Genomic DNA, 22,010 nt, shown 5'->3' with positions numbered 1-22,010 from the left:
GTTATCATTGGTAAGTTTACCATAACTACATATTTTAATAGAGCCCTTTGTGCTGTAGATTTGTCTTGCGTAGTCATCACTAAACAGTTTAGTAATGCACAGTATGGAGTGTAGTGTACAGCTCAGTGTTTCGGAGGGATTCTTTTTAATCTAATAAACATAATTTGTAAAACTGATTCTTCAGGTTAAATCAAATTAGTTTGTCTGTAAATCATTAGAATCTAAATTCACAGTGTTGTCAGGCATTATGGAAACCTTGGAGCAGATACAGTTGATATGTACCTACAGTGTGTACATTTCTCAATAACATACTTTTAAGCTCCATATTCAGTGCACTTCCTGAGTGGGTACATGTATAATAATGTGTGTGTTATATTTCTCACTGGCTCCTCATCAGTGCAGGATAATTCTCCATGGTGCATGGAAACAGGAGAAGGTACAATGTGCTGTGCTGATTGCCTTTCTCTTTGTTACCAGTATGCAGTAGAAAATGAGGAACTTGTGCAACACTTGGGGGCTGCGAAAGATGCCCAGCGACAGCTTACAGCAGAGGTAAAAGCACTCTTGTGTTTACGTGACCTTTCATGGTAGGGTAAGGTTTGTCCCTCAGCATATTGGGGCAGATGTATTAAGCCTGGAGAAGTGATAAAGCAGTGATAAATGCAAAGTGATAATGCACCAGCCAATCAGATCCAATATGTAAATTGACAGTTATGAGCTGATTGGCTGGTGCTTTATCACTTTGCACGTATCACTGCTTTATGCCTTCTCCAGGCTTAATACATCTGCCGCATTGTTTGTGTCACTTTTAGAAACTGGCTTGCTTGAATGGCATTCTGTTTAAAAGTGTTCTACTTAACATGCATTAAGACCAGACGTACAAATGAAGTTGCATGCAGTGTTTATAGGATTTGATATGTTACAGTTTTGACCCTTATATTTGCATTTGACCTTTGTCCTTTTCCTTCTATAGTTACGGGAGCTGGAGGACAAGTACGCAGAGTGCATGGAAATGCTTCATGAGGCGCAAGAGGAGCTGAAGAACCTAAGAAATAAAACTATGCCAAATGTCATTTCCCGGCGTTACCATACTCTGGGCGTGTTCCCCTTGGTAAGGATGGAAAAGTGCGCTTACTAAATATAAAGTATCTTTTAAAGCCAAAACAAGTTTTGTAATCTGCTACCATTGGCAATGTAGGGCACTGAAAGGATGATGTAGGACAATCAGTGTTCAACGTTCTATAACCGTTTACTTAAGCAGACGTGTTACAGTGCTCCACAGGACAGTAACTTGCTGAAGGCCTGCACTGTATGTCTGTCTGTTATCCATTAAAGGTGCATTAAAATTGTATGCATGGTATTTATTTTAATAATTTGCTTTTCACTACAATAGAGGGAATTGTTTCTTAGTGATATAAATGTTTGGCTATAATTGTCTGCTTTACACCAGGTGAAGTCAATCCGGTGATGGAAACTAATAATTTATTGTGTCACGCCTTTTGAACCTCCTGAGATCTAGTCTGTGACGAGTATCTTGTATAGTGTCATGGTGATATGTAATGATGCATTCTCTCTCTGTTATAGGACTCATTAGCTGCTGAGATAGAGGGATCCATGAGGAAGGAGCTGCAGATAGATGAAACAGACTCTCCCGAAATGAAGTATGAAATGGTTTAATAGACTGATCACACTACCTGCCCTCTCTCAAGAAAAATGTTATTGATCTTGTGTATATAAACAATACTGTTGCAGTGTATTCTGTAGTAGTCTAGTGTGTCGCCAGTTACTTTCCACATTTGTGTGGTCCACTGAAAATCCTGTTTTTATAACGTACTACCTCACTGCAGAATCCGCTCCACCTATGATATATGGGAATATGTTTATGTAAAATAGTACATTGCTTTTCTTCCAAAGGATCAAATGACTGAGGTGACCTCATGTTATAGACCTACAGTAATACTGAACAAATTACAGCAGTGTACTTTATGGCTCATGATTACATGATACACATCGATCTAATCTCACCATATAAATTCCTCCTTCAGTGTAAACACGTCATTTAAGTTTCCCTCATTACTGAAGATTTACATACTAAAACAATTCCACCCTTAAATATTCTGTTTGGTACGGATGTGTCCTCATACGTCTTTGTTTCAGTCACGCCAAACAGTCCCTCTTGACATGTCCTGTAAGATTCTTCTGGCATCGAGCCTCTTTTTTTGCTGAAAATGCTTCTTAGTCGCAACCTAATGTGACTAGGTCGAGGAGACTGCTGATTCATTTTATATATGACACTTGTGTATCTGTGTGTGACTGAGTCTCTGAATCGGTTTACGGAGTGCTGCAATTTAGCAGCCGCAGCTTTTTTCCAATAAAAGTATTGTTCTACTCAGTCACACACACAATATGCAAGTGTCGTATAGCAAATTAGTCAGTAGTCTCACAGTGCATAATAGTTGCATTGCATGACGACTAAGATGCATTTTTGGCAAAGACGCCTGGCGTTAGCAGAGTTGCACGGGACCTGACGGCTCATTTACCCCTGGCATCTCACACTTTATGGCTTATTGAGGCTAGATGTATCAGGGTACATCTATATGTTTAATTTTGGCTTTGCTTTTCATCTTCCCTGTGGAAATTACTTTTTTCCCCTGCTCCAGTCCTCTATCAGTGGTTTGAATAATAACAATAATTGTGGTTGCTGACTGAAGTGAGTGCACCATTTACATTGATTTGAACCATCACAGATACTGGTTTTTTTTTTGCATGTTAGTCTGTATGTTTTCTTTTCTTTTACAATTCTGCATTTTAGTCAAATAAACATTATCTGTGTTTTATTCCCATGTTGTCCAAAAAGTAATCTCTCCTCTATCAATTGGCTTACGCAGAGCGCAGTCCTTCGTCACTCCTTGAGGTTTAAGCCTGTAACCAAATTATTCAAATAAGCTTACCATACTATCCCCTTAAACTGGCGCACTCATGAATTACACAAGTTCTCTAGCTGATTAAAATCAGGTGAAATGCAGGATTGAAGTCAGCCAGCCTCAGAACCTGTATAATTCATAATTCTATTCAATTGATCTGACAAGTACAAAAAATGGCTTTTTCGACCTTTTTTAGGTTGAATCTGTATTCGACCTATTCAAGTAATTTGCCGTTTTTCCGACTTGTCAGAATACCCATGGATCGGCGGATTAGCCACGGATCCACGTATATTGTTCAATTTGTGGGCATTTCCAACAGGTTTTTGGGCCGTTTTCGACAATGCAGATTCGACTTAAAAATAAGTTGAATTGGCATTGTCGGAAATGCCTGGAGAGGATCCGACACCAATTGAATAGACCCCATAGTATACTAAGCCTAATTCAAAAAATTATTTTAATGATTCTTTTTAAAATCACACTCTACTGAGCAGCAAGTAATCTGGCTCTATGGACCATTGGTTTCATACTCCAGTGCTCATTAGGGTGTGTGCATGGCATATGTGCAACAAGATTATTCTGCATGCAGTATGTTTGTTTGCTGTTTTAAGTGCTGAAAGTGGTATTTAAAAATAATTGGTAGTTAAGTTTTGTACTCTTACTCATTTGCTAACCATGGGATTATTTGTATAGAAATGTAAAGTAATGGACAAAGAACAGTGTTCTATAATGTCACACTACTATTGGAATAGAGTTGATGTTTTAGTATTTATACTAATTTGTTTCATATAGCATGGTTATTACGGTAGAGACACTAATAAATGTGATGCCGGTGTTCTCAGCCATAATCCTCAAGTACAATTTATTACCTTTCAGACTCGTAAACTGAAAATTTGCCGGGTCTAGCAGAGGGCAAATCCCGGGTATCCGCTCCATGACCATGGTCTGTAGTTTCCTTTAACGCATGCAGAAATCCTGCGTTGGTGCACGTTCACGTAAAAAAACCCGGTATATAGCTGCATGTGTGAAAGGGGTATAACAGGCCAAGGTTTTAGAAATTATTTCTGTGGAAGCAGGTGGGATAATTCCGGACTCTCTCACCTGTGCATGATTAAAGAAATCCACAAAACATGACCTGTTGGTTGTACTTAAAGATTACGGTTGAGAACCTGTTGTCTAGAGGGGCATTCGGAGCGTTCATACTTATTCCTATTCTTCTTCATTTTTAAGACGTGAAACACGCACTATGTTATATGTAATAAATTGTGTATTAACAGTCTTTTAATGCCGTTATCTTAGTGGCAATCAACAAAAACGTGTGTTTGAGACTGTGCGGAATGTGAACCAAGTAGTCAAGCAGCGGTCGCTGGCTCCTTCTCCAATGAACATCCCAGGTTCTAACCAATCATCTTCAATGAACTCTTTAATGTCTAGCTGTGTCAGCACACCACGTTCCAGTCTCTATGGAGGTGATATCTCCAATATTGTTATTGATAACAAAACCAATAGCATCATCCTGGAAACTGAATCAACCGATGACAGGTTAGTGTGCTGCCATTATCTGGCTTTGTTGATCTCTTATAGTGGTAAATTTACTAAGCGATTGCGATTTTCAGTTTTACACATCAGAAATTTGGTAAAGACAAATCTGATGGTAAATTGCAGAAAAACTTTAGACTGCAACAGACCATCAGTTTAAACCTCAAATATTAAATGTAGACACCAATAGAAACCCCAGATTTACTAAACATAATCTTTGTTAAACTTATAGAACCCACTTATAATTTGCAGTAATAAAAAATGTAAATAAATAAAAAAGTAGACCTGCCTGTGGCTGTTGAGTTTGTCAGAAGCGCCTCACAGATCACTATGATCTGTGTACGCTTCCTTAGGAGCAGATATGGTTAAAAAATGTAAAAAAAATAAAATAAAATTCTCCACCTACTTTCTCCACCAGGGCTGGTATAAAGAAATAGGGAGAAAAAATGGCATGGGGTTCCCCCTATTTTCCAAAAACTCAGACAAGTATTCCAGGACTTTTCTTTCAACCCCTGGGCTTTGGGTACAGGGGATACTAAATAAAAAGTTAAATAATAATATTCCTTACGGGTGTCCATAGGAGTGTGGGGAGGTAAGGGGTGGGGGGGTGAGTACAGACACGTATGTGTTTTTCTGTGTTTCACTATTATTGTGCTTAACATGGAAATATCAATCATTTCTCAAGTCACTTTATATAATTTGCTTGAGTAAACTAAAAAATACGTTGTACCTAACAGCAATGCATTATAAAAACATGAACATTGATATCTGAAGTAAAAATACACACGTCTCTTAATGTGTTAAATGATCTTCCATAAATGAATCAAGACCCGTTTAACTATGCGTGTGTGTGTGTGTGTGTGTGTGTGTGTGTGTGTGTGTGTGTGTCTGTGTGTATGTATGTGTATGTATATATATATATATATATATATATATATATAAAAATGTATGTATATATATAATTATTTGACAAAGGGGCCAGCGTGCTCCGAAACGTTGGAATTTCTTAATGTGAAATACACATTTTTTTAGTGAATGTCTTCGAGTGCCGCTGTCTTGCATTGCGTGGATTGTATTGCTAATTGATCCAGAGGGCACCGGAGCAGTTTACATATTGATATTGGGGAGGAGTGCCGGTCCACTACCGAAGTGTGTGTGTATGCCCCAGACCTATATATATAATTATATTAGAATAGAATATGACGCTGGTGTATCACACCTAGTGTAGGGTGTAGAACTCATGGCATGGCACTACAGGATTTTGCAGATATGCAGAGTTTACTTTGTTGTTTTGGGACCAGACATTCTCTGTCTTCAGAATAAATGTGACGGGATATATATATAGAGTTCCAATTAGCCGCCACACTCCCTCCGATGTATTCAACAGCCGTGGTGCATGCTGACATATCAGATACACAATGTCCACATAGCGGCACTCGTCAGACGTCTTAGGTATAAATAACAAACAATCAGTCCAATATACTAACAATGTTTCAGGTTTATTACCTGTCATCAGGCAGCAAAACAATGGGTAATAAACCTAAAATGTTGCTAATATAATGGGCTGTTATTTATACCTAAGAAGTCCTATGAGTGCCGCTATGTGGGCATTATGGTCATATAAAAATAATATGCACCAGGAGCGCACATAAGGAGGGGACCAGCTCTCCAATATCATACAAAAATATTGAACTTGCTGTCATAGTAAAAGCCATCTAGCAGTTAGGGTCACAATTTACTTAACTAGAGTGAGTCCAACATCACATCTAGGGAAACGCTTTCCAGATACATGCTCCCGACAGCTGTTTCTGTGCCTGTTTGGGACTGATATAATGTACAGTGTGTGTGTGTGTGTGTGTGTGTGTGTGTATATGTATGTGTGTGTGTGTGTATATATATATATATATATATATATATATACACCAACAAATAGATACAGTTGCCTGGTTTTCATTTTTATGATTTTGTGATAGTGTAGGAACTGCATGAAGGTGGGGTACCTTGGCGAGCGGTATGCAGGCTTCCGTGCATTGGCCAATTTACTAACTAAACCCCCATCATTTATTAATTTATTCATTGATGTTGTGAGGATAAGTGAGCTCATTTTGGTGAGTGCTGAACTTTTTGTTTCTATATTTTATATATATATATATATATATATATATATTATAGTTATCATACGTCCTAGAGGATGCTGGGGACACCAAAAGAACTATGGGGTATAGACGCGATCCGCAGGAGTCATGGGCACTTTAAGACTTTGAAAAAGGGGTATGCACTGGCTCCTCCCTCTATGCCTCTCCTCCAGACTCCAGTTTTCGAATTGTGCCCAGTGAGACTGGACGCACTACAGGGGAGCTCTACTGAGTTTCTCTGAAAATACTTTTTTGTTAAGTTTTTTATGTTCAGGGAGGCTGCTGGCAACAACCTCCCTGCTTCGTGGGACTGAGAGGAGAGAAGTATGACCCACTTCTAGTGAGTTCAAGGGCTCTGCTTCTGGCTACATGACACCATTAGCTCCTGAGGGTTTGATCGCTGGGTACGCTCAGATGCTCGCTCCCACAGCCGGCCGTCACCCCCCTTACAGAGCCAGAAGTCAGAAGACAGGTGAGTAGAAGAAGAAAGAAGACTTCAGTGACGGCGTTTCTCTGAGGTACTGCGCAGCGGACGGACGCTGCGCGCCAAGCTCCCGCTCTCACACACAGCACTTCTGGGTGCAGGGGGGGAGGGGGGTTAAGCTTAAAATACCTCAGTAAAAGTCTGGCAAGAGGGGACATTAGTGTAAGACTCTGTCCTAACCCCCCGCCAGTATAATCCGTATTGTAAAAGAACGGGGCGGAAGCGCCCCATTAAGGGAGCGGAGCTTCGTCCCCACAGCTCACTCGGCGCCATTTCCTCTCCGCTGGCCGCAGAGACGCTGGTCCTTTTTCACACTGCTGAACAAGTATCAGGGGGCAAAGCGGGGGGGGGGGGGGTTCGCAGGTTATTTGGTGCAATATTATATAATATAAAAAGCGCTACAGGTCTGGGGCATTTTAGTTAACGCATCTGACACATTGACTTGGCGCTGGGGTGTGAGCTGGCGAATTCCCTCTGTGTGTCTCTGACAGGCTTCTCTGTGGATCTGTCCCCTATAAGCCCAGTGTGTCTGTGGGTGTGTACTACACGTGTGTCGGCATGTCTGAGGCTGAGTGCTCTTCACAGGAGGAGACTGTATTAGAGATGCAAAAGGCGGTGGGGGTGACCATGTCGGCACCGCCGACTCCTGATTGGGTAAATGTATTGAATGCTTTGAATGCTAATGTAGCTCGTATTAGTAAAAGATTGGACAAGTCTGAGTCTCAGACCCAAGCATGGAAGAAATCTGTGGAAGATATGTTATTACACGTTCAGGTCCCCTCGGGCTCACAGAAACGTACGTTTACCCAGTTGGCAGACACTGATACCGACACGGACACTGATTCCAGTGTCGACTATAGTGATTCCAGATTAGATCCTAAATTGGCAAAGAGCATTCAGTACGTGATTGTGGCTATTAAAGAGGTATTGCATATCACTGAGGACCCTGCGGTTCCGGATAAAAGGGTCTGTATGTATAAGGAAAAGAAACCTGAAGTAACGTTTCCTCCCTCTCATGAACTGAATACTTTATTTGATAAAGTCTGGGAAAGTCCTGACAGAAAATTTCAGATTCCCAAAAGGATTCCGGTAGTTTATCCGTTTCCCACTGGGGATAGGGAAAAGTGGGAGTCACCCCCCATTGTGGACAAGGCCCTATCGCGGTTGTCTAAAAAGGTGGCTCTTCCGTCACCTGGCACAGCTGCCCTTAAAGACCCTGCAGATCGTAAGCAGGAAGCTACGTTAAAATCCATTTATACTACCACAGGTACACTACTCAGACCGGTCATTGCCTCTGCGTGGGTGAGTAGTGCTATTGAAAAGTGGGCAGATAACTTGTCATCTGACATAGATACCCTAGATAGGGATAACATCCTCTTGACGCTGGGTTATAGCAATGACGCGGCAGTTTACCTAAAGGAAGCTGCGAGGGATATTGGCCTTTTGGGATCAAAGGCCAATGCCATGGCAGTCTCAGCTAGACGAGCATTGTGGATTCATCAGTGGAATGCTGATACTGACTCTAAGAAAAATATGGAATCCCTACCGTACAAAGGTGGTGTCTTGTTTGGTGACGGCCTTGCTGATTTGGTATCTACGGCTACCGCGGGTAAGTCATCATTTTTGCCTTATGTGCTTTCACAACAAAAGAAGACACACCACTATCATATGCAGTCCTTTCGGCCCAATAAATACAACAAAGGGCGAGGTTCTTCCTTCCTTGCTGCTAGAGGAAGGGGAAAGGGTAAAAGATCACCAGCCGTGGCAGGTTCCCAGGAGCAGAAGTCCTCCCCGACTTCTGCCAAATCCAGCGCATGGTGCTGGGGCTGGGGGCACGTCTCAAACTCTTCAGTCAGTTCTGGGTTCGTTCGGACCTGGACCCATGGGTTTTACAAATAATATCCCAAGAGTACAAACTGGAGTTTCAAGACGTCCCCCCTCACCGATTTTTCAAATCGGCCTTGCCAGTTTCTCTTCCGGACAGGGAGGTAATTTGCAACGCCATACAAAACTTGTGTCAAAATCAGGTTATCGTCAGGGTTCCCCATTCACAACCGGGAGAAGGCTTTTATTAAAGTCTATTTGTGGTTCCGAAGCCGGATGGCTCGGTCAGGCCAATCCTGAACCTGAAATCCCTCAATTTCTACCTGAAAAAATTCAAATTCAAAATGGAGTCTCTCCGAGCAGTGATCTCCAGTCTGGAGGAAGGGGATTTTATGGTGTTGGTGGACATAAAAGATGCCTACTTACATGTTCCCATTTATCCTCCACATCAGGCTTACCTGAGGTTTGCAATTCAGGATTGTCATTACCAATTTCAGACGTTGCCATTTGGTCTGTCCATGGCTCCGAGGATTTTCACCAAAGTAATGACGGAAATGATGGTTCTCCTTCGCAAGCAAGGATTCACAATTATCCCGTACTTGGACGATCTCCTGATAAAGGCGAGATCCAGGGACCAGTTGGTGAAAAACGTTACCCTGTCCCTGACAGTTCTTCAACAACACTGTTGGCTCCTGAACTTGCCAAAATCACAGTTGATTCCGGCAACGAGGTTGTCATTTTTAGGGATTATACTGGACACAGAACTACAGAGAATTTTTCTTCCGGTGGAAAAGGCTCAGGAACTTCAGAGCCTGGTCAAACAAATTCTGAAACCACCAAGAGTGTCAATCCATCAGTACACTCGGTTGCTGGGGAAGATGGTGGCGACCTACGAGGCCATTCAGTTTGGCAGATTCCATGCCAGAGTATTTCAGTGGGACCTGTTGGACAAGTGTTCCGGATCCCACCTGCACATGTACCGGAAGATAGTCCTGTCTTCAAAGACCAGAATATCACTCCTGTGGTGGCTGCACAGCTCTCACCTCCTGGAGGGGCGCAGGTTCGGGATCCAGGACTGGATCCTAATAACCACGGATGCAAGTCTCCGAGGATGGGGTGCAGTCACGCAAGGGGTAAACTTCCAAGGAAGATGGTCAAGCCAGGAAATTTGTCTCCACATAAACATTCTGGAGTTAAGGGCCATTTACAACGATCTTGTGCAGGCGGAACATCTTCTTCGCAATCTGCCCTTGCTGATCCAATCGGACAATGTGACAGCAGTAGCGTACATAAACCGCCAGGGCGGAACAAAAAGCAGAGCGGCAATGGCAGAAGTCACATAGGTTCTCCGCTGGACAGAGAAGCATACAAGAGCGCTGTCGGCGATCTTCATTCCAGGAGTGGACATTTGGGAAGCAAACTACCTCAGCAGACACGATCTCCATCCAGGAGAATGGAGCCTCCATCAAGAGGTCTTCACAGAAGTGACAAGTCGTTGGGGAATTCCTCACATAGACATGATGGCGTCGCGCCTCAACAAAAAGCTTCAGAGATATTGTTCCAGGTCTAGGGACCCTCAAGCAATAGCAGTGGGTGCACTGGTGACACCATGGGTGTTTCCGTTGGTGTATGTGTTCCCTCCACTTCCTCTCATTCGAAAAGTTCTAAAGATCATAAGAAGAACAAAGGTTCAAGCAATCCTCATTGTCCCAGACTGGCCAAGGAGGGCTTGGTATCCAGATCTTCAGGAATTACTCATAGGAGATCCCTGGCCTCTTCTCAACGCGAGGACCTGCTACAGCAGGGGCCGTGCGTATACCAAGACTTACCGCGGCTACATTTGACGGCATGGCGGTTGAACGCCAGATCCTAGCACGGAAGGGTATTCCCAGTGAAGTCATTCCCACACTTATTCAGGCCAGGAAGGGAGTAACGTCCAAACATTACCACCGCATTTGGAGGAAGTATGTGTCTTGGTGTGAATCCAAGAAGGCTCCTGCGGAAGAGTTTCAGCTAGGACGTTTTCTCCATTTTCTACAAGCAGGTGTAGAGGCGGGCCTAAAGTTGGGCTCAATTAAGGTTCAAATTTCAGCCTGATCAGTTTTCTTTCAAAAACAATTGGCCTCACTTCCAGAAGTTCAAACTTTCGTGAAGGATGTATTGCACATCCAACCTCCATTTATGCCCCCTGTGGCACCATTGGATCTTAACGTGGTGTTGCAGTCCCTTCAATCGCATTGGTTTGAGTCTTTACAGACGGTGGAGTTGAAGGTTCTCACTTGGAAAGTGGTCATCCTGTTGGCTTTGGCATCCACAAGGCGGGTGTCTGAGTTAGCGGCCTTGTCTCACAAGGGCCCTTATTTAATCTTTCATGAAGATAGAGCAGAGTTGAGAACTTGGCAACAATTTCTGCCGAAGGTGGTTTCATCTTTCCACATGAACCAACCTATTGTGGTGCCAGTGGCTACTGCCTCTTTCGATGAGTCAGAGTCTTTGGATGTGGTCAGAGCTCTGAAAATCTATGTCGCCAGAACGGCTTCGGTTAGGAAAACCGAAGCTCTGTTTGTCCTGTATGCTCCCAACAAGATTGGGTATCCTGCTTCCAAACAGACCATTGCACACTGGATCTGTAACACGATTCAGCATGCTCATTCCACGGCCAGATTACCATTACCGGAATCGGTGAAGGCCCATTCTACTAGAAAGGTGGGCTCTTCTTGGGCGGCTGCCCGAGGGGTCTCTGCATTTCAACTTTGCCGAGCTGCTACTTGGTCGGGTTCGACCACTTTTGCGAAGTTTTACAAGTTTCATACCCTGGCCGATGATGACCTCAAGTTTGGTCAATCGGTGCTGCAGAGTCATCCGCATTCTCCCGCCCGTTCTAGAGCTTTGGTATAACCCCATGGTTCTTTTGATGTCCCCAGCATCCTCTACGACGTATGAGAAAATAGGATTTTAATACCTACCGGTAAATCCTTTTCTCTTAGTCCGTAGAGGATGCTGGGCGCCCGTCCCAGTGCGTACTGTATCTGCAGTTATTAAGTCTGGTTACACGCATGTTGTGTTATGTTTATAGTCAGCATGTTGCTGACATTGGTTCATGCCGTTGGCTTGGGTTCCGTTGAATGCCACGTTGTGCGGCGTGTTTTCGGTATGTGCTGGTATGAATATCACCTTAGTTTAACAATAAATCCTTTCCTCGAAATTTGTCCGTCTCCCTGGGCACAGTTCCTATAACTGGAGTCTGGAGGCGGGGCATAGATGGAGGAGCCAGTGCACACCCCTTTTTCAAAGTCTTAAAGTGCCCATGTCTCCTGCGGATCCCGTCTATACCCCATAGTTCTTTTGGTGTCCCCAGCATCCTCTACGGACTAAGAGAAAAGGATTTACCGGTAGGTATTAAAATCCTAATAAATAAATAATTATATATATATATATATATATATATATATCTCTCTAATAACTGGCACTCCATGAGTATGTGATACTTAGCCGGATGCCCTTCAAGTATGGGTCCTTTTACCAGCCCCGCTCGATGCACTGCTTTCAAACGGCGGCATTCCAAAATAATCAAACACACAGCTTGTCTGCAGTTGCAGACAAGCTGTGTGTTGTCTGTTTATATCGGAGTGTCACCGTTTGGAAGCAGAGTATTAATTTATTTATTTATGTTTATGTATATATATAGTATGTATAGCATATCCCAAGCAAGCAGTGACACTCGGAGACTTAGTTCAGTGAGTAAAACCCAGGAGGTTTAATTCATAACACAGCAAAGACAGACCAACTTTTCGGGGCACATCCGCCCCTTTGTCAAGGTGAAGCAAAAGTGAAATAAAGTGCAACATACAATACCTTAGTAGTGTGAAAAGACCCGCCGGTGGGAACTAAAGTGCAGACCGGGAACGGACATTACTTCCGTTGCAGTCTTGATGCCCAGTGAACTGGCGTCAGAGTGCTCCACCGTGGGCCCCCTCCATGCCGTTGGTTACCCGCGTAGCGTCTGCAACCCGCTCGTAGCCGCCCTGCGCTGTCCCAGCATCTACGTCTCCTAGGCAACCCGGCTACCGCGGGCACCCGACTCTGGAGGCTCCACTCTTGCGCTGCGTACAAAGCATAAACACTAAATTATGTGCACTACTGTATCAATAAAATGAACATAAAATACATGAGAACACTTTCCTTCGTTATAAATAGTGTTATATACTATAGTGATTAACTACTGTGATTACTTATATCCTTCATGACTGACTGTATTTATATAGAGATCTCTGTGTTGGTGTGTTACTAACTCCATATGGAGGCCACACATTCCATAAGCATCTATACTGTCAATATTAGCATACACTGGTAACTTTCCTACATATGGACATATATTCAAGATGTGTACCGTTGCATGCTAAGTTACCTACACCTTACACAAGGATGTATATTAGAACGTTCCAAGTAGATGGAGATCAATGTCCTCCGCAATAAACAGTGGTTGGACCGATCCCTACATGATACTGCATCCTTTAAAACACGTTCCACTGTATTCTGTCATTTAGACCTCTCGGTTTCACTGTTTTTAATGTATATATCCATTTTGCCTCCATGTGTAGTTGGGGTGTGTGTGTGTATGTATGTATGTATCTATATATATATATATATATATATATATATATATATATATATATATATACTGTTTTTTCATCTTTCGTGTCGTGATGATTTGAACGCATATGTTCATTAAAAGCCCTTTTTTCATTTGAATGGAGTGACGTGCAGTTACATATACAGGTTGAGTATCCCATATCCAAATATTCCGAAATACAGACTTTTTTGAGTGAGAGTGAGATAGTGAAATCTTTGTTTTCTGTGGCTCAATGTACTCAAACTTTGTTTAATACACAAAGTTATTAAAAATATTGTATTAAATGACCTTCAGGCTGTGTGTATAAGGTGTATATGAAACATAAATGAATTGTGTGAATGTAGACACACTTTGTTTAATGCACAAAGTTATTAAAAATATTGGCTAAAATGACCTTCAGGCTGTGTGTATAAGGTGTATATGTAACATAAATACATTCTGTGCTTAGACTTGGGTCCCATCGCCATGATATATCATTATGGTATGCAATTATTCCAAAATACAGAAAAATCCGATATCCAAAATACCTCTGGTCCCAAGCGTTTTGGATAAGGGATACTCAACCTGTGTATATATATACAGGTTGAGTCTCCCTTATCCAAAATGCTTGGAACCAGAGGTATTTTGGATATCGGATTTTTCCGTATTTTGGAATAATTGCATACCACAATGAGATATCATGGTGATGGGACCTAAAGCTAAGCACAGGATGCATTTATGTTTCATATACACCTTATACACACAGCCTGAAGGTAATTTTAGCCAATATTTTTTATAGCTTTGTGCATTAAACAAAGTGTGTGTACATTCACACAATTCATTTATGTTTCATATACACCTTATACACACAGCCTGAAGCTCATTTAATACAATATTTTTAATAACTTTGTGTATTAAACAAAGTTTGTGTACATTGAGCCATCGAAAAACAAAGGTTTCACTATCTCACACTCGCTTAAAAAAGTCTGTATTTCGGAATATTCCGTATTTCGGAATATTTGGATATGGGATACTCAACCTGTATAACATATATAATATATATAATAAAATATTATATATATATATATATATATATATATATATATATATATATATATATATATATATATATATATACAATGTCCAAAACATGGCACTCACTCAGGGCACCGTGATCCCTGGAATGTAACTTCCTGGTGTGCCTTCCCGGGGATGTACAGACCCCATGTAGACAGGAAAACAGATGAGGCGTCACTACCAGTTGGAAAAGTAAACAACCTTTAGTGGTTCATCGACGTTTCGGGGGGTCTCATCCCGTCAGCCTATATACTGTATATGTGTGTGTTTGAGTATATCATTAAGATGTAAGTCCGTGGTAAACAGTAATATTTATCCATTGTTAACAGTCTTTTCCTCTTTCCCACTAGTGATGGAGATAAGAACAAGAAGCCTGGGACACCGGGAACACCAGGCTGTAATGACCTAGAGACTGCTTTGCGACGCCTGTCCCTTCGGCGTGAAAACTACATCCTGGAGCGCAAATTCTTTGAGGATGACCAGGAGCGGAAGCTGCGCAATCTTGCAGATAAAGAATTTCATAGCGGGTCTTTAACACCAACAGAAAGCATTATGTCCTTGGGCACCCACTCCAGGATATCGGAGTTTACTGGCATCTCAGGAATGTCCTTCGGCAGCCGCTCTTACCTGCCTGAGAAACTTCAGATCGTGAAGCCCCTAGAAGGTGACAAGGGGCCCCAGCCCTTCTATGTATTTCTAACTGACTCGCTGTGGTCTCTTATACACCACCAGAAAGCAGGCACTTTACATAACACACACTCTTTCTATTTTAGAGATAGCCATCCTCGCTGTTGGTTTGAGATATTTTAGTGTAATGTGGTACAAAATGCTAGAGAGAATAATACTACTACTAATAAAAGCTTAGATTGCCTTCTATTGCCCTTTAGATGTCACTTATATTGTGGCACACATGAACTTGGGTAAATAAACCTCAAAATATAGTTCTGTCAACTATCCACCCATGAGAGGTTCTGGTTATTGCAGTCATGCTGGATGTTGAATAGTGGGTAGCGCCCTCTCTCTACTGATGGCTCCCTCCTTTATGTTAACACTCCTGACCAGTAACAAGTGCTGTGTATCTGACACAGAAGAGAGAGGCTGGTGCTGGTGAGATGTGGCTACAGTAAGCATACCTGACTTATCATACGGAGCTCAATGGGTAGAGCTGGGTCTCCACAGCAGAACCTACCTTTAGTACTGCCAGAGCTAATTTGGAACAAGAGGGAGGGGATCAGGGTTCAAGATAGTGCTGCCCAGCTCTTTGGCTTATTGGATGCTTTGTAAATCAGAGCCTGTCCCAGGTGTTTAAGTAGCAGGAGGACTTATTCTGCACAAGGCCAATATTTTGTAGTAATTAAAACACCTGTGTCCCTCCTTATGACAAGTGTATTTTAAAGTTATGCATTGCAAATTGCACTGATCACTGAAATGATTTCAGTTGAACTTTTCTCCAAAGTATATATATTTTTAGGATAATTTAGCATTTATTAAATGTAAACACTAGGGAACATTTCGGAAGTACAGAAATATTGTTATAAAATGTGACGTTATCTAAATTTACTTCCATAATTGTAACTCTCAAGTAAAATTTTTGCTTTCATAAATGTACCTGTTAGTTTGGAATGATCTTTATAGAGGGCGCTAATGTAAATGGGATTAACCAGTTCCTTAATACAATACATATAGAACTTAATTATACCCCTTTCAGACCGCCTGAGGTGGGTCACACCCGGGAGCCTGATATGGGAGCTCCCAGTGTGCGACCCGCCAGGCGCCCCGCCGCCACTGTCTGCAACCCAACATATTGCCGAGTTGGTGATGCGGCAGGGGCAGCGCTTGGAGATCACATGGTCCCTTGACCCGGTATTTCAACCCTTGCACCTTTCAGAGCGCACCTGAACACGGGCTATGCGTGCTCAAGTGCCAGTAACCCGTGTTCATAGGTGGCGGCCTGAAAGGAATATTAGTGTCCACCCAGTTAAGCATCCAATTAACAAGTCAAAAAATTAAAGGAATGTTGTTAATTTATTCTTCAGTTACTAAAATATTAAGAACATTTAATACATAAAGTTAGCAGCAATACAGCAGGTAACAATATCACATTTACATCAATAGTATTCACAATTATGAGAGCCTTGTTCAGGTGAGTGAGCGCATCCTGGTTATGTATAAACTGCGTACCAAACCCTACGCGTTTGTCCAAACGAACGGACTTCCTCAGGGATAGATGAAGGCAACAATATACAGTTATGTGATTCCCACATCTGATGTGAACTTAATTTAGAGATTTCACTGCTGTTGCTGGAGTAAACCTCACCATTTACTGGTTTATAATTTTATAAACTGTATCTCCTGGACATATTGACCTAAATTGTTTTTTTACTTCTTATTCTGGAGAATTTTAAATCCTCTATTGCATTGAGTATTCTATTCATTCTAATCCTTTCAAACACCACTAATATACTCCACACCGAATTGGATTGGTGATCAGTATTATAAGTTCACATCAGATGTGGGAATCATACCTGTATATTGTTGCCTTCATCTATCCCTGAGGAAGTCTGTTTGGCCAAAACGTGTAGGGTTTGGTACACAGTTTATACATAACCAGGAAACGCTCACTCACCTGAATAAGACTCTCATAATTGCGAATACTATCGATGTAAATGTGATAATGTTATCTACTGTATTACTGCTACCTTTATGTGTTAATTATTCTTAATATTTTAGTAATTGTATGAAGAATAAATGAAAAATATTATTTTATTTTTTTACTTGTTGGATGCTAAACTGAGTAGACACTAAGTTTTATATATATATTGTATAAAGGGACTGGTTAGTCCCATTTCCATTACCGCCCTCTATAAACATCATTTCTGCCTATTTACCTATTGGTTCTTGCTAACAAGGAACCATTATAGAGGTGCTGCTTATTTCATCAGTGGTGCAAGATAAGGGCATTTTTTGTATTTTGTACCTGTTAGTTTATTCACAAAGCAGTGTGAAAGCCCATCTGTGTACTGTTGTGGGTCTTCTATTATTTCTATCCTTTGACAGTTACTGTAGTTAAAACTAGTGGATACAATTCTCAGTTGATGAACTGTTTTCCTTCTGGCACTTTAGCAGCATTCTGTAACACGTACTATATATATGTGCTGTTTTGTGTTCTCATTATGAGTTGGTCATCTTGTAATTGCTTTTGTATCTATGCTAATCTTCCAAATAAAGTTTCCATCTATCCTTTTTCTGTTTCCATCTTTTTCCTCTTCTCTGTATTTTTCTTTTATTGTATTATTTTGTTTTACTGCTTTATGCAAAACAGCATTTCATATACAATTAATGTCTGTAGCTTGTTATATGTTTACTTAACCACTTAACTGGCATGGCCAGATCACATGCGGGCGTGCCGCCCTACTGTGTCCCCCAGTTTTTTGAGGAGGAGAGCCGTTCTGCAGACGTGCATAATACAATATTTAAATATTTAAAAAAATATACTTTTTAAACCAAATATTAAATAAAAAAGTTATGAACGGTTTTGAAAGAAAATAATCATCAGTTAAGTGGTTAACAGGAGAGGAGAAAGCCAACACTGTTCCTTATACATTCATAAGCATAAGTCATTAGTATATTTTAAAGCAATTGGCTTATGCGTGCCCTGTGGGTGAATTTCTGAACCATGTCACTTTTATATTTTATTATTATTATTATTATTGTATTTATTTTTTTGTTTTTGATTGTGTTGTCAACCGAACACTGCCCTACCCAGTCTCTTTGATTGTTTTGCCCTGTTAAGTCTTGGTTGTTTGGCTTACAGTAAACCTACATTAATGTGACTTTAGCATGTGGCAAACTTATCTATATTATGGTTTTATTTTATTAAGTTATTGTCTGTCTTTTTTTCATTTTAATTAAATTTAGGAATTCTTTTTTTTTTTTTTTTCTTTTCTTTTTTTTGACATGTTGGACTGATTTTCACTACTTCTCTCTCTTAATGCCTTCACCTTGACCATGCTTACAGGTCAAAGACAAAATATATGCAGGGTTGTAGGTGCAATAACCATTGGGTATGTATACATTTGCAGTAGAGTAGAATGTAAAATGATTGTATGTCTAAAGATCCCATTTGACCTTTTGTTGCTAAGTGTATCCTGTAGATGCACTGTTCCCTGTGCTAAAGTTCCTACCCAAGTACCATAGAACCAGTGAGGCAAAAGGCACCTGCAAAATATGCAGCCACACAAAGGGCTGTCACTCATTATAGTATTACGCAACGTCCAACTCTTGATGTCAGTATACAGATATTTGCCTATATCATGCATTCATTCACTTCATACAATCTGATGGGCAACAGGCCATGATAATGTAATTAAAGAAATCAATCTCTCATACAAGGCCTTCTTAATTCTTAATGCCACCAAAGTAATGTTGACTATATTAAGAAAGCTGACTAGAGCAATGTTTCATCATAGGTGTGCTGTGTATTGTAGGCAGTTATTTGCAGTATACAATATGCAGCTATAAGGGATAATCTTACCGTGATCTCTGTAAGGCTATTTAGTACATACAGTCTAATAACTTGGTGCATAAAGCACTTTAGCAGCTAAATTGCAGTCCAGTTAACAGTTGTGTATCCATCATGGGCATTTTACCACTTGGTAGATACATATCCTCCACACACATTAATGTGTTGGTTATGATGTTATTTATTAACCATTTCTTACTTAGCGCAGAATATTCCGTTGCACTTTACAGTTGGAAACAACAGTGATAAAACAAAACTCAGTAATTACAGACAGGCATAGAGGTAGGAAGACCCTGCTCACAAGCTTACAGTCTATAGCAGAGGTTCTCAAACTCGGTCCTCGGGGGCACACACAGTGCATGTTTTGCAGGTCTCCTCACAGAATCGCAAGTGAAATAATTAGCTCCACCTGTGGACCTTTTCAAATGTGTCAGTGAGCAATTAATACACCTGTGCACCTGCTGGGTTACCTGCAAAACATGCACTGTGTGTGCCCCCGAGGACCGAGTTTGAGAACCTCTGGTCTATAGGGTAAAAAGGCATTGATAAACAAGGAACGGTGCGATCTGTTGCATAATGGTTCAGCCAGACTGCAAAGGTTCTTGGTGGGCTGTATGATATGGCCACACAGCAATATTGGCCTGAGGTCAGGAGGATGGGAAAGTGAAGAAAGATATATGTGGAATGTACAGTGGGGATGTAATTAGTTAGGAGCATGATTATTATATAGCATGAACACATTCCATTGTACTTTTATTGCAGTTATGGTGTTTAGGCCAAATAGAAATTCTAAGCATAGTTTAGAGGGATGGCGGTCATTAGGTCGACATACATTGGGTCGACCACGTTTAGTTGACATGCATTAGGTCGTCATGGAAAAAGGTCGACATGAGTTTTTCACAATTTTTTTGACATTTTTCATACCCTTACGATCCACGTGGACTACAATTGGGAACGGTAGCCTGTGCCGAGCGCAGCGGTAGAGGAGCAAGGCACCGTGCCCGAAGCATGGCGAGGGGTTACAGTGCACTAATTGAGGTTCCCGGTCACTTTTTGAAGAAAACGCCACCAAAAAAGTTAAAAAATGCATGTCAACCTTTTTCCGTGTCGACCTAACTCATGTCGACCTAATGAACCACACCCAGTTTAGAGGACATGTGCTTACAGGATCTTTTTTAAAATCAGTACTTTACCAGCTGTGCTACTAAAATGTATAGCGATATAGAATAGTTCTGCTGTAGACTTGCGTGCCACAAATTTTTCTGAAATGAAAAATGAAATAGTTTTACCAGTTAATTTTATGAAGAAACCTATACCTTCCACCATGTTATGTTATGCTGATATTAAGGGTTTTGTACAAAACTGCAGCAGCATTTGTGAGTTGTATACGTTTCCTAATATGCAATGGTAAGTCATTCGTATTTGCAAATGTACAGTACATGTATTATGGTGGACTGAGACATCACTGTCACTGTAATTCATTGCATGAAATGAAAGTACGTTTATAACACTGTTGGGCATTTGAGTGCCCGGAAGCTGCATGCAGTCCATACAGTAAATCATTTGCAGCCCTCGTCACTATATTCATTTATCTTCTATGGTCCCCTAGAGTCTGGTGTGAATGGATGTGACCAGAGTACATTCACACCATGCATTCGCATTATTCCCATCTAGATACAGTACATCTGTGTTTTCTCACCATCTTAGCCGTTGACCACAACTTAGCTGTCTGTTTGCCCTTTGTAAATGTCAGTCATTGTAAACATGTAACACTGAAATATTTCCATTGGAATGAAATAACAATTTTAATGACAAATGTTCATTTGTCTTTGTGCATATAATTATTTAAAACTACGATAAGATCATGTGAGTTTATTTTTAAAGAGTTTTTCTTGGTAGTTGTGTGTGCTTTTTTAGGTATATATTTATTACTGAAGTACAACCCCCCACAAAAAATGATGTTAACTAATTCAAATCATTGTGCTGGGTATTAGAATTTAGTGGAGAAATTTGAATTAACACTTCTACCGGAAATTGCCCATTACAAATACAGAAGGAGACTTTTGGGGCCACTTGGCAGTTAGTTTGAAAAACTATTTATTTTATTTATTTATTACCAGTTATTTATATAGCACACACATATTCCGCAGCGCTTTACAGAGAATATTTGCCCATTTACATCAGTCCCTGCCCTAGTGGAGCTTACATTCTATTTTCCCTACCACATGTATACACACACATTCACGCTGGGGTTAATTCTGTTGGGATCCATTTAACCTACCAGTGTATTTTGGGATTGTGGGAGGAAACTGGAGTATCTGGAGGAAACCCACACAAGTACAGGGAGAATATACAAACTCCACACAGTTAGGGCCATGGTGGGAATTGAACCCATGACCTCAGTGCTGTGAGGCAGTAATGCTAACCATTACACCATCCGTACTTAAAATACAGTATGTCACCATGGAAATAAGTTGTGACTGACCTATACGATTTGTTTCCGTGTTCATAGATGTTGCTAAGCAATGAGAGTTAGCTTTTCACAACTATAGTACCTGTCAATGCTGCGATAGTGGATACCTGAATCTGTCTATAAAAATACTTTGTGAATATTTTAAGTGCATTTTTCTATATTAAGAATATAACAGCTGAGCTTGTATTTGGAAGTATCTTACTTTCAGCTATTGTCATTTATTTTGGTTTGGGTCATGCAACATACCACACTGGGGGGCAGATGTATTAATCCTGGAAAAGTGATAAAGCAGTGATAATTGCATGGTGATAACGCCCCAGCCAATCAGCTCCAATATGTAAATTGGCAGTTAGGCGTTGATTGGCTGGTGCGTTATCACCTTGCACTTATCACTGCTTTATCACTTCTCCTAGCTTAATACAT

At 40.9% G+C, this 22,010-nt stretch overlaps 1 protein-coding gene across 6 annotated transcripts in view; it reads left to right on the top strand.

Moving 5' to 3' along the window:
• TRAK1 (trafficking kinesin protein 1) overlaps window positions 1–22,010 on the top strand; it is a 250,707-nt gene that overhangs the window by 207,057 nt on the left and 21,640 nt on the right. For all 6 annotated transcript variants that reach the window (XM_063922395.1, XM_063922397.1, XM_063922399.1 and 3 more), the window contains 5 exons: window positions 478–552; window positions 974–1,111; window positions 1,585–1,661; window positions 4,221–4,463; window positions 14,943–15,256. In XM_063922395.1, coding sequence (XP_063778465.1) covers window positions 478–552; window positions 974–1,111; window positions 1,585–1,661; window positions 4,221–4,463; window positions 14,943–15,256 — 847 coding nt within the window. The remainder of the gene's footprint in view (window positions 1–477; window positions 553–973; window positions 1,112–1,584; window positions 1,662–4,220; window positions 4,464–14,942; window positions 15,257–22,010) is intronic.

The sequence above is a fragment of the Pseudophryne corroboree genome, chromosome 5, assembly GCF_028390025.1.
Source record: "Pseudophryne corroboree isolate aPseCor3 chromosome 5, aPseCor3.hap2, whole genome shotgun sequence".
Lineage (NCBI taxonomy): Eukaryota > Metazoa > Chordata > Amphibia > Anura > Myobatrachidae > Pseudophryne > Pseudophryne corroboree.
The sequence above is the reverse complement of the archived record's forward strand: the minus strand, read 5'-3'. Positions and strand labels throughout refer to the sequence as shown.